The sequence below is a fragment of the Aristolochia californica genome, unplaced genomic scaffold (genome assembly GCF_029961685.1).
Source record: "Aristolochia californica isolate CCGP_79_NKW_82.1479 unplaced genomic scaffold, dmAriCali1.0.hap1 SCAF_4, whole genome shotgun sequence".
Classification (NCBI taxonomy): domain Eukaryota; kingdom Viridiplantae; phylum Streptophyta; class Magnoliopsida; order Piperales; family Aristolochiaceae; genus Aristolochia; species Aristolochia californica.
The window spans coordinates 42250282-42263492 of record NW_027182103.1 but is presented as its reverse complement, the minus strand read 5'-3'; the positions used below and the strand labels follow the sequence as shown (position 1 = coordinate 42263492).

At 38.9% G+C, this 13211-nt stretch overlaps 2 protein-coding genes across 4 annotated transcripts; one reads left to right on the top strand and one right to left on the bottom strand.

Annotated features, from left to right (window-relative positions):
* Positions 1–364: 364 nt before the first annotated feature.
* LOC137962729 (probable protein S-acyltransferase 7) lies at positions 365–6897 on the top strand. Of its 3 annotated transcripts, none has more exons than XM_068809761.1 (6): positions 365–610; positions 1399–1578; positions 3015–3197; positions 4280–4585; positions 5029–5262; positions 6211–6897. In XM_068809761.1, exons 2-6 carry the CDS (start codon positions 1462–1464, stop codon positions 6628–6630), a joined length of 1260 nt encoding a protein of 419 aa, XP_068665862.1. In that variant the 5' UTR covers positions 365–610; positions 1399–1461; the 3' UTR covers positions 6631–6897. The 3 variants fall into 3 exon arrangements, with proteins under 3 accessions (XP_068665862.1, XP_068665861.1, XP_068665863.1); XM_068809760.1 differs by having other exon boundaries at positions 365–641; XM_068809762.1 differs by having other exon boundaries at positions 369–610; positions 1399–1475.
* A 1673-nt stretch (positions 6898–8570) lies between these two features.
* Positions 8571–10945, bottom strand: LOC137963373 (zinc finger protein GAI-ASSOCIATED FACTOR 1-like). The gene is made up of 4 exons (XM_068810500.1): positions 10831–10945; positions 9707–10103; positions 8970–9450; positions 8571–8882 (listed from the first exon to the last, which is right to left on the bottom strand). The coding sequence occupies exons 1-4, from the start codon at positions 10943–10945 to the stop codon at positions 8571–8573; spliced, it is 1305 nt and encodes a 434-aa protein (XP_068666601.1).
* Positions 10946–13211: the final 2266 nt, after the last annotated feature.

Here is a 13211-nt window from a genome sequence, read left to right as displayed (position 1 = left end):
TAATATTCTTTCGCCCGAGTTAATAATCAGAGTACATCTCTTCACAGTCATCAGGAAGTTGTTGGAAGATTGAATGAGGCTTAATCAGTTCAAGCATCAATTTTTGGATTTGACAGCAAATCCCTGTTTTATTTGACAGTTAGTAAACAATGACTGACTTTCACTGGTGCAATCAATTTCAGTAGTTGTCCCGATTAATATCTCGTCGGTACTTTTTGATTAAAGTTGAGGGTAGTTTGGTAGTTTGGCTTAACGGAGGGCAAGAGCCGTAATTTGGCTTTCCTTATCTTTTCTATCTCAGTTCTTACATGCGCGTTTGTAGCTGTATTGGCCGTCATTAGAAGTCATCGAGTGAATTTTGTTTTTGTTTTTTTTTAAATTTAAGGGCGTGAGTGCGGGGTAGTGAGAATCGGAGGTCCGACGTGGGCCACAGTTTTGCGTCGGCTAGCTTCGTATCCTGTTCGTTCCCGGCGAAACCGCTGAAATATCGCTGCAGTGGGGCGACGTCTCTGTCTTCTGTAGGCAACGCTCTCCCAGTCGGAGAAATCGGGTCTGAAGTCGGGCGAGCTGACCAGCCGGCGGATCCGCTTCCTGTCGACTTGGCGCTCATGTTCGTTTTCTTTCCCCTCACCTTCCTCCAGGTAATATTTGTTGTTGATGATTTTGTGCGGAATGCTGATCGAAGCTTTATGTGCTTTTTCTTTTTCTTTTCTATAGTTGAATTTCCTTTCACTGATCGTGCATCTCTGTTTGTTCTTGTTACTGTTTTTTTCTTTAATTTTTATTTCGGGTTTTGATTTTTACGTGTTATTTTTTATCGTTTTCATTGGGAAGTAGTCTCTTTTTTCTTTTTCGTTTAGTTTTTTAGTCGTCCGCACTTTAGTTTGTAATCTTCAGAATATGTGCTTCTTTTCTCCATGGTCGTCAGGGTCTTATTTCGCTTCTCATTGATCATTCTGTAGATTTATCAAAATCGACGTCCTTTTGATTTTGGTTCGGGCATTTTTTCTTTCTCTTCTTCGCATTGTGATAAAAGTTCATACTTCTATTTCTTTTCTCTTCATAAGAAAAGTTTTGATACTCTTTGGGGCTCTGTGCCTTTTTTTTTCACCGTATTTCTGTTTTTGTAATAGTCCCATAATTTTTTTCAAAGAAATGGTCTTTCCCTGAAAATCCATGCATTTTACTGCAGTTTCAGTTTTATTTACGTATCCGGAACCAATTGAGACTCTGAGAGTGATTTTTACTTGTTCGTACCTTCTCGAATCCTGATTGTTCTGTTCTCTGTTCTTTCCATTTCGAGCTGGCATTGGTTTTCCGCCGCTTCATTTCTTTACTCAGAGAAATCCTGATGCTTTTATTTTAATTTCAAATTCTCATATAAGCTTTTCCTTGCAGGTCACTGGGTCTAGATGAAAGGTCCAGGCTGATACCAAGCTTTTCTGAGTTGACTCTCTCTGGATGGAGGGGAAGATGTATGTAACTCCTCCCCCTCGCCATCTATCTGATTCTAATAGACGTATCATTGACAGCAATGGCCCACCTAAGCGAGTTTACCAACTCTGGAAAGGAAACAATGTAGGCATTCTACTATCAGTTTAAACATCTTACACTGCTCTTTTTTTACTTTAGTAAAATTCTGTCTATTGAGTTATTGACTTGATTTTGTGCTAATGTTTTATTCGCTAATCCATGTATATGCTTTTTCAGATAGAGCTATAGTTATCCTATTAAAACAAGCATTTCTTTTTTTTTTTTTTTGCTTTTCCTGTTTTTGCTTAAGTTTCCTGACCCTTTTAGGCTGGGTTATGACATTTTAGTGATTAGCTTTTTCGGTGACATGATGCCTTTTTTTATTACTGATCAGAGTTCCTTTTTTTATTACTGATCAGGTTTCCTTTTTTTTTATCGCATCCACATAGTTTGAACTACATAGTCAGCTGAAATTTTCTGCAAGCGTGGACTGAAATTCAATTTGGTTGTGTTTGTGTAACCACGATACTATGAACTGAATCAAGAATAGATGTGAAATGCTCTCAAACACTAAGCATCCTAAAGAGTTGCACCTTATGACCTTTCATCTATTCACATATAGAGTAATATCAAATGATCATGTCACGAATTTGATTCTTCTTCTTCAATTCAAATCTATCATTTTTGAAGCTCAATTGTAGGTGACATGAGGAAAGAAAATGGGGAATTCCTGTGGTTATGACCTCATCCATAGGGAAGTAATCTCTTTTGAACTCTGAAATGAGGGTTGCTGGATTATAAGTCATATTCGGCAAGATCTTTTCCTTTAGCAGTATTGTTTTATGCTCTTTCCTTTGTACTCTCTGTTCTTCTGATCATTGTCTTTTTCAATGTTTAAATTTACCATTCCAAGTTATTGAACTTTCTTCTGAAAAGAATTTAGTTCTTGAACTGGCTGGGTATATCATGTGTAATTTTCCTAAAGGGGGTATAAACTGGATACTGCTTTATGTTTATGGGAATCTTCTGTTGGTTCTGAGTTTTGAATGTGTGACAGAAGAGGATATCCTTGTACACTGATTATTTGACCTTTCATAGGTGAAGCAAGGTTATATATTTTCAGCATTGCCCTGTACTTTCTTTTCCTTGTTACCCTGTGATAGGTGATTAATTTATGTTAGTTCTTGCAAAATTTGTGGGAAATGTTACCTAGAAGTTTTATAAAGATTGGAACATGCCATTTTGTGTGATTCAAGATGTTTATGCACCCTACTCCAATATTTTGTGAGAATTTAGTGGCAAACTTCTAGTCAATGTTATCATATAACCTCTTTGTTGTGGATTGTTTTAATTTATCATGGCAGTGGTATGCGCTCGTATTTTTTGTCTGAGTCTTGTCTTTGCTGAACTTCCATACTTTTGCTGTGTTGCTTTAGGAAGCCTTTTTAGGATATTTTTTATTAGTGAATCAATCACTTTCTATCGGAGATAATATAATTTGTAGGCAATTGACAGCCCATTGTATGAATATGTTTCTGCAGAGGTTCTTTCTCAGGGGCAGATTGATATTTGGTCCAGATGTGAGGTCATTGCTGTTTACAATACTTCTCATCATTGTCCCAGTGATCATGTTTGCAGTGTTTGTTTCTCATAAGCTTTTTGAAGAATTCCAGCAGGATCTTGGAAATCTCATTGTCGTTCTTGCAGTGGTTTTTGCATTATATGTAAGTTTCTCTAGCTGCATTTAGTTGCTCGATCAGTAGTGCTTAGTATTGTTTTCTTCTAGTCTGTTGAAAATTTTATGCTTGAACAAACTTGGTCTTTGGTTGTTTTGTTCAACGAGTTCTTCTATGAATTTGGTATAGTAATATGTGGATTATCAGTTGACAAGTCATTCATATTTGCGGCTAAAAAATTTCACCATTTCGTGATTGTACTTGTGCTCCATCTCTCAGACTAGTCGATTGTCTTGGGGTGGGGGTCTTAACACAAAGATTTATAACAAGAACACGATTTACTTGGTTGTGCCAAAAAGTGACAAGGAACTCATTACTCAGATTTTTCAATTGGCTAACAGGACTGAGGCTGTCTTCATTGCTTGTATCTGAGGGCAATGTTAATTTTAAGTTGTAAATCTTGACTACCTACTTCAGTGGAAAGAGGGTAGCCAAAATGACATGGATTTGACATGTTAAAGCTTTAAACTGGATAACCAAAATTAACCTTCCTGGTAGAAATGAAGATTGATCTGTAATGATTTAAATTACAGCTCAAAATTCTTTGATTCTGTTTGTGTTCTTCAAGCTTTGATGTCCCTCAGAAATTGAACTCTTTAATAGTTTGATAAAGGGCTGTGATTATATTAGGACATTCTTAGGTCTTCAAAGTTGAGAGAGATCGTGCCCAACAATTGGAATAAGGGTTGTTTAAAGAAAAAGATGGACAAACTAGTGTTTGGTTTTGAGTTTTTCCAAGAAGACACTATTCCAATTGTTGAGCTCTATCTTCCCTCTCCATTGAAGACCTAAGAAGGTCCATAACAGATTGAAAGAAAATCTCTGACACTCTTTTCCCGTCTCAGTGGATAGACAAGTAATTATTCCCATTCAATGTGGGAAATCTGCTGCATGTATAGAAAACAGCATAAAGAATGATTTTTAACTCTGAAAAGTGGTTAAAATTCTGGCTAATGAAAGCCAGATAACTTGGGATATTGAAAATAGACAATTGAATTTCTCCTTGTTGTAAGTTCTTTTCCAGGTTGCTCTACCATCAATTCTTTCAACTAACCTCTCAAACTATGCAGACTCTCTGCCTTCTTTTACTCACTTCTGGGAGGGATCCAGGCATTATTCCTCGCAGTGCACATCCTCCTGAACCTGAAGATGATGGGGAAGCCAGTTTATCAGCAGATTGGGTAGGAAGTCAAGGTGTTGCCCCAGCTTTACCTCCTACAAAGGATGTAGTTGTAAATGGAATTGTGGTCAAAGTAAAGTACTGCCACACCTGCATGCTGTATAGGCCTCCTCGATGCTCTCATTGTTCTATCTGCAATAACTGTGTTGAGCGCTTTGATCATCACTGTCCCTGGGTGGGCCAATGTATTGGGAAGGTATTGTCTAGGTGTATTCTTTCATCATTACTTTTAGTCCTAATATTGTGATACAGCAGTACTTTTTTATGATTATTGAAGACATGTTAGATTTCAGGTTTTCAGCTATAAGGAGCTATGTTGATGCTTTGGCTGCCTTCATGATGATTTTGTACTCAAGACTTTCAAACTACTAAATTTTTCTGTAATCAAAGAGTGTCAGAGTCATTCACAGTCCATATTTCCAAGTGACGATAATTATTTTTTTCCAATTATGTTAAGTGTGTAACTTTTATTGGCAGAAATGATTAAGTTAGCAACTCTTATACACAAATACTATGTTATTCATGTGAAATCTAGTTCATATTCTGTTTCTGCGGAGCTTGACTTTCTCTGTAGTTCAGTCATTTGCTTTTCTTATTTGTACTGGAATCATGTCTCAAGTATTGTTTTTCCCTGTGCAGAGGAACTACAGATTCTTTTTCATGTTTGTGTCCTCAGCAACTCTCCTGTGCTTGTATGTGTTTGCATTTTGCTGGGTCGACATCAAATACATAATGGACGTGCATGATTGCAATCTATGGAAGGCTTTCCTAAAATCACCTGTTTCTGGCATTCTCATCATATACACATTTGTTGCTAGTTGGTTTGTCGGAGGTCTCACAGCATTTCACCTCTATTTAATATGTACGAACCAGGTAGTACTGAATATCCTCAATTTCATCTTTTAGATTTATACATATCCATTTATAACACTGGTGAAGCCTGTTTGAGTAATATATATTCTCTCAAGTTGAAAATTCGTATTTAGGGCCTGAGGAATGAATAGCACATGAGGTGGATCTGCTGACAATTCAGATCACTGAAATAAAAGAGCACCTAGGGGACAAGTGGTTCTCCATACTTCCTCTCTGTCTTGATAATCCTGACTGCCCCATTTCTAAAGATTGAAAGATAATTGTAATCAACAATGGACTCATTTGGTGGGTGTGTTGTGTTATATGCCAGCTTGTATTGGTAGGGTAAATGACTGAAGCTGGAATTGAGTGGATTCTTGCAATTTGAGAGGACTATTACTATTACGATCATGAGGTTGGCTTGGCTTAGGTGCACTTAGGTTTGAGTAGGTTCTGACATGATGTTATAGTACAACATCATCCCTCATTCTAATACAACCAATTGAGACCCAAGGAATCAATTCACTTCCACCATCCCTAAATCTTTGTATACTAACCATTTGAAGTGTGCAAGACAGTTGAATTGGGTTGGATTGCTTGAGGTCTATGAAGCAAGTTTGTGAGGTAGGATGATGGATTAACCGATTTATTAGTGTGTGCTGCTCTTTAAAATTGTTGCATTTAATAAATGTAAGCAAGATCTTAAGTAGGGTTAGTCAGAGCACTCTAGGAAAAAAAAAACATTTCGACTCAAGTTGCAGACTGGTTCTGGTTTTCAGTCTGTTCTGTATATCATGTTTGTGTTAGTTACTAAATCTGTAGATTAGTCTCTATCTTTTGATAATGTGGATTAGTCTATATCAAAAACTCCTTCTGGTTTGGACAATTTCTGATTGCCTAATTTTGGTTTAATCATGCTGTTTGCCACTGGTTTCACATGTTGCTCACATATGCTCATTTTCCATGCAGACAACATATGAGAATTTCCGTTATAGGTATGATGGGAAAATGAATCCTTATAACCGTGGTTTGGCTCAAAATATCAGGGAGGTCTTCTTGTCTAGGATCCCGCCATCTAAGAACAATTTCCGAGCTAGGGTGAAAGAGGACTCTTCAGCCTTTACTCCGTCCCACTCATTGGGGCGGGCCTTGAGTCCAGAGATAGCTAAAAGGAGTTTTGACCTAGAAATGGGTGGGAAAAGACAGGCTGTTGCAGCAGAAGAGTTTGAAGAGATACAGAACCAGATGGGCTTGGAAAGGTGTGGAACCCAACCGAGACGTGAAGATTGGAGTCACAAGGGAAACTGGGAAGAGATAACACCGGACATACAAGCGTTGGCAGTGGAACATGGAAATAGCAATAGAGAAAAGTTTCATGGAAACCATTGAACCTAGTGCAGAGAGTATTGTATAATGCCTTTGAAATGTAAGCCCCAATTACTGAAAATCCCAACGTAGAACACGTCCAAGAGAAGAAGAAGTAGAAGTAGTAGATTGGATCAGCACAACTCTTTTGGATTTGAGCAAGGGATTTGTGTAAAGTAATCCTATGTGCTGTTTGTTGAACTGTACATTATTTGGATTGCAGGAACGGTTTGGGGAATGGGTGATGTGTTTGTTCATGTGGGTTATGAGACTCCTTGGTAGTTAAATATAGGGCCAAGCTTTGTTGTTTATAATGAAAACATGTTGTGTTTGACGAGAAATTTTTGAAGGCTGGACTTTAGCAAATTCAGGGAAACGAGTGAATCATCATCGGCCATCAGGTGGTGAAAAATGAAAGTTCCCCCTGGTGCACTTAATGATAGGACTCTCATTTTTATTATTGATTTATTAATTATTTATAGATTTGCTTATACTTTTTGAACAAGTTTGACTATTCAAAAGTCCGACCCTGCCATCAGGTAATTAAACTTGCCATGAACGGATTCAGCCAAGTTTTTGTAAAAATTTAACACCAGACTCACGATTTCTAGCTTTATAATTGAATTATATTAAATATTAGTTAATTATTTTAGTACAAGACAAAATTATCTCACCATTGAGAAAATTGGGCCTGTTGCTCCATTGCCGGATTTATGGTGTGAGAAGCAGAGGTTTGAGTCTCAATCCAGTACAAGGATTCAAAGTTTGAGAAGAAGTTTCATGAATAATTTTAGAGAGTGATTTTGAATGTGTAAAAACCAGCCTGTTTTACTGCAACAGGGTGATGCCGAGGGGTTGGATTCGTAGAAACAGAAAAGGGCTTATGCCTCTGAAAGGCCGCCATGTGTGAGTAAGCTTAGCCTTGTGAGATTGTTCTGACATTCGAGCCTATAAAAGGTCTTATTCTCGGATCAATTCAATTACAGTAACCTTTATGTTTTCAGCAAATTTAATAGCACGAGGACGAAGGGCCCGGCAAGAGTTGTCATATCTACCTCAAGGATCGTCACTTTTGAGCATTGACTTTGCTGAAGCTGCGTCCGAAAAGAGTTTTTGTTATCGGATTCTCTCATAATTTAAGGAAGATTTAACATTCTCTCGTCTCTTAGAGGATTGCAGGAGTCGAAAGAGATAGATGCCCGGGTCACGTTAAAAGAATATCAACCCCACAATGAACCAATTCGCTCCAACTGACTTAATCCAGAGGAGTTACTAAAGTTGATATAAATGTAATCCAGTAGATGCCAATCCTGGATTAGGTCGTGGAACAATTCAGACAATGAAAGGGACTATACGTGAGGAATCTGCCATCCTGAAGGCATAAGCTTCGAGAGATTTGAGAGCTCTGGCTCTATATATGTCAATGGAGGCATGAAGGGAGGATCAGTTGAAGGAACGCATGTTATCTGAGAGAGCAAGTTTCCTACTCCCTCAAAGGCTTCCTCTAGAGGAACCGGAGGGGGAAGAGAAAGCTTGCTCCTGATGAGTCTTGAGCTTCTGACATCGATCTGCAGGTGGCTTTTGTGACTCAGGTGGCCTCAACAGGGATGAGGTGAAGCCAATGTTTGCTTGGTTTTTGGATTCATCTCATTCTACTATTTTCCTGGTACTTTTGCATTTGAATCGGTCATTCTCACAGGTTTGACCTCCCATCTATGCCTCTTTACTCTTAAAAAATTTATCTGAATCATATTTAAACATCCGAGTAGAGAGGAAAATCTGGAAAGCATTTTCTATCATGCATTTCAAGATTGTCATGCTTCTGCTATAAACATGTTCCTTTTGAACTGCCTATCAAATTAGATTGCATTCTGGATATTGCTAAAAGGCTACAAATTACACCAAAAAAACACAACGAAAACCTGGTGATTTTTTCCGGTTTCGCCCATCTCGGAGCAAGATGGTTAAAACGGTTGACTTCTGCTTTTCTCTAGTGGAGAGCCACAGTAAGAACTCATATTGTGCAAGTTCTGCTGCTCAGCTGCATACCCTAACCTGTTTGTTGAATCTCTTGGGATTGTCTCTCCAGTATTTATAAGGTCGACGGGGCCTAAGCTAAGGAAATCAGCCGTCGTCCTTTCACTTCCGTACCCTTTCTGCAGCTCATCCATAAAGCCTCCTCTCATTGGATTTTCCTCATGTCTGTGTTCTGATTGCAGCAACATGTGAGCATCAAGTAGCCCATTCTGTAAAACGCCACTGCTTTGTGAACTCTTCTCGTATGCGCTTTGATTTCCCGTACTGTATAAACCTTCAACTGTTGAAGTAATCATTTGAGAAGCGTCGAATGGGTCATGATATGCCTCCTGGACAGACCCGCATGATCTTGCACTCGAGGAGTAGCCGGCAAATCCTTTCAGCAGAACTGGTGAGATTGAGTTATCGCTAACCATTGCACCCATTTCTGTAGCTTTCTGTAACAACGCAGTGGCAGACATGTATGCTGATCCCATTGCCCAGTGAGTGTTCTTCGATCCACTCAGAGAAACGTAAGTCGATGAATCAGTCCCACTGTAGTGAAGGCTCGAGGTTTGAGAAACGACGGAGTCGAGAGGAAGGTCCAATCTACCGGAGAAGATGACTCCTGCTGGACTCGTGAATGAAGATCTAAGGTGGGTACGCATGTCTTCGCTAGAAACAGACAGGTTCATTACCGTGCTTGTGTTCGAAGAAGCAGTCGAAGTGTGTATCATCCCTCTATAAGAAGGGAGGCCTTGTTGCACCTTGTAGTTCTCTTCCGCCAATGCATCACAGAAGGCTCTGTGAGTGATGAAGCTATCCCGCCTGTAAAAAGGAACCAAAATTGAAATTATCTAGTTCCAATTTAAAAAGCCGGCATGTCGATTTACATTTTGTCAAGAAACCGATAAAGAAAAAAAAGAAAAGACTAAACAGGATCACCCCAGAGAAGATTATGATAATGAAGAAGAATTGCACATTGAATTGATGAGGGGAAAATGAACCCCGATCTTGAGACTGTTCAGTAAATCAGCGAGTGCAGTTGACCAGTCCTGAGTTTAAAGGCAGCGATCTTTCTCACCTTAAGAAAATGGTTCCACAGTCACAGCGATACTCTCTAGTTCCACATATCTTGGCATGAGCTTTCCAGTCCGATTGAACAGCATAAGGCTTCGAACACTTGTCACATTTCCACTTCTTCTCCCCATGCTTTCTACAGTAATGCTTCTTTATTCCAGTGAGGTCGCCGAGTGCTCGACTTGGGTCATGGTGAGGACAACGCACCTCCGGGCAAATATACACTCTTCTCTTCACGGCGGCACCAGACCGTTGCTTCAATTTCCATGGCAGGTTGTGTCCTCTTCTATGGAGCTGAAGGTTCTGGTCCCTCTGGAAGCCCTTAAGACATACTTCGCACATGTATCTGTTTGTCGCCATGAGCGTTCCCGGCGACAGAGCAACGACTTCTGCATCTGGGTCTGCACTGAATCCAGCGGAGAAGGTCAGTAAAAGTTTCAGGAACTAGTTTGATGCGTCGTCACTCACGCAACTACCAGTTTCGACTCAGTACGTAGGCTTTTTTTCTTTTCTTCTCTTCTTTTCGCTACGTGATTTCCAGATGCTAAGATGAAAAACAAATATTCTTGCTTTCTCACCCAGAAAAGAAAGATTAATTGATTGTACTTGATTAGTTACTATTCTTCGGCATGCTCCATGATGGTTCTGACTCGGTCATGGATGTCGCAATTGAAACAAAGTGCTGTCTGTACTCATGTAACATGGTAATTGGACCCATGAAATCAGTGGACGCAGAAAAGCAAAGAGCACGGAAACCCCGGTTAGGAGCTCCTGATGCAGGTTAAAGCAGAGACTGGATGATACATAAACTTTGCAGTAAAAACCTGAGAAAGAAAAATTCTGAGAAAACACTCAAGCCAAGTAATGAAGATTCAATTCCGAGTAATTGCAACAAGAAGTTTCACCATAAGTAGGACCTCAAAAACAGCATAGTTTTCATCAGTTTGATTCAAAATAACAAATTTAACGTCCCCAAAAGAACAGTTTTTCACCAAAGATTTCTTCATCTCTGGTTTGTCGTGTTCCACTGAGCAGTGAGAAGATTGAATTCAACTGAAAGCATGACGATTATCTAACAAAAAGAGAACGAGTCATTTAAGAAGAACTAAACGAAGCGAGTTTTCTTGCCTGGCTTCCCCGGTAGATTTCTCTTCTTCTTAACGACTCTGGCAGCTGAATCCTCCCCCGCACTTTCATTTGGCGATGCCTGCCGAAGAAGCCCTTCTAGCGTGATCGTAGACATGCTTCAAACCTCTTCTGACTGTTTTCTCATTTTTGGAAACTGGCGAGGCAGGTGATATACACAAGGGAAGGTGGGAACTCTGTGTAAGACAAAAAGAAGAAGAAATTCCATGCAATTCCAACCTTAGTTGAACATATTAACGTTGTTAAATACTTAAATTAATACGAAAAGAATTATGATTACAACATCATTAGTACAGCCATTATATAATTAATTTCCTGTCAATTTAGAATGATTAAAGGCTGTTAGGTTTTTATTCTTTTGGAAAGTGAGCAGTGCATTGCCATCTTATTGCCATCCATATTGTATACGATACATCTCAGAGGACCTCTTTTGTGGTTAATATTTACTCTAATACCATGTGAAATTGGTTTTAAGGTTCATCCCAGAATGATTAGCCAAATAATTTTTTTTCCAAGTAATAAACTCAACATCTTTCTATTCACTAATCCATGTGAGATTATTCTTTAACAATCGTATCAGATTTTAGGGTTATGATACGATACATGATACTGAGGTTATCGTATGTAGATTAATGATGCTACCAAGTGAGATGGAAAGAGAGTTTGATGTGGTTTGATCAGGTAGCTTTCTTTTTAGAGAACATTGGATTCTATAGCTAGAGAATGTGGCAATGAGATTACAGACAGAATAGTGAAGACAACGAGGAGATCTGTATAAAGAGACAATTGCCACTCCTACTTTAATGATATTTGGTTAGGCCTACCTGCTTCCATATGAGGCTCTTCCCTGAGCGTAATCGAACTTGTCGCGCCTAATCGTCAGTTTCTTAGTATCCTAGAAACTTAAAAATAGTTTTACACGGACTAAGATCAATCGTGCAAGCCTGCATGTACAGATGTAAAGCAACAACTAATTATCTGAAAGAATTCCTAAACTTCCACAGCAAAATAATGGTGGTAAAAATTTTGCTACAGGGCTGATCAGTGAGAAGGATAACGTCCTTAAGTTAAAAGATACAGCTCTGAGGATCCCATGGAGGTCTGAGTCGGTCGAGCTTTCGCAGAGAGCAAAGATATGTATCTGTTTAGGGTGAGTAATCGATGGCAAGAGCTTAGATTCCTGAAATAGGGCAGCTTCTGCATTTCATCTATGAGAAACCAAAACGAACTTTCCTCGAGTTATTTTGAAACCATTTCAGAAGCTTCAGATTTTTTTCCAGTGTGAGAACGGCCTTTGCCTTCCGACCACCTACGCTAGTTCCACATAGCGACAATGATCATGAGGGGAAGAAGAAAAGCTGTGGGGCGGGGGTTGCCTTCTTCCCCACTAGAGCAGAAAGGAGAAGGGATTGAGCCCGTCTCTACCGTCGCTTGACGGTGGTAGGTGGTAGAGAACGCCAACCCTCTCTTCTCCTTATATGTTGGGTTGTATAAGCAAACATCCTTGAGATGGATTGTGTTGCTTGTTAAAAAAAATTGAAAATATTAATTTTTCTTTAACCAAGCTTCTCATGGGAAAGTTTTCATATTATAAAAAAAAAAAAAAACTTTGATCGAAACCCTAAACTTCATCTATTTAAGAATTCTACTAGAGACATTTTTCCAATCAAGGTTGGGCATTTACTCATTGGCAATGCTCATAAAGGAAAATAGATAAATGATTCAAATTTTTCCACTCATCAAACCATTATATCCAATTTTATCTCATAATCACATTATTTACTTTAGCTGAAAAATAGAATCTATAAATATTTATAGATTAATTATTACCCTAAAAAAGTAATTTTCTCATCTCCCATCCATTTTATATTAAATATGAAATATTTTAACACATGTGGTTTAAATATGAAAAACGGCATCCAAGTGATAATAGATGGGAGAGTCGAATTGCTAATCTAAGAGGAAGATAGCCATTACAAGCTAATGTTAAATACTCTTCAGACGTCGCCCATCCAGCCCGGTGTATAGTTAATGGGTTTTATAACCAAGTCAAAAGCATAAGCATCAGCTGGTTGTTTCACAGGTTCATTTTTTCAGCTTCTTCGGCCTTGCAGAGCCCAAAGCAAGGCCGAAGAAGAAGATTATACCCCTCACACCTCGCTCTTCAAAAACCTCCAACAATTTGGGTTTCTTTCACCTCGTCTTTGCGATCCGCAATGGCTACAATGAGAAATTCAAATTTCATATCAATTGAAACATGTTAGTTTTATTCTTCGCCTTTCCTCTTACTACATTTGCATTCTTCTAGAACTATACGAGTGCATCCTCAATTCTTTTTTCTGGAAATTTTCTCTTGTTCTTCT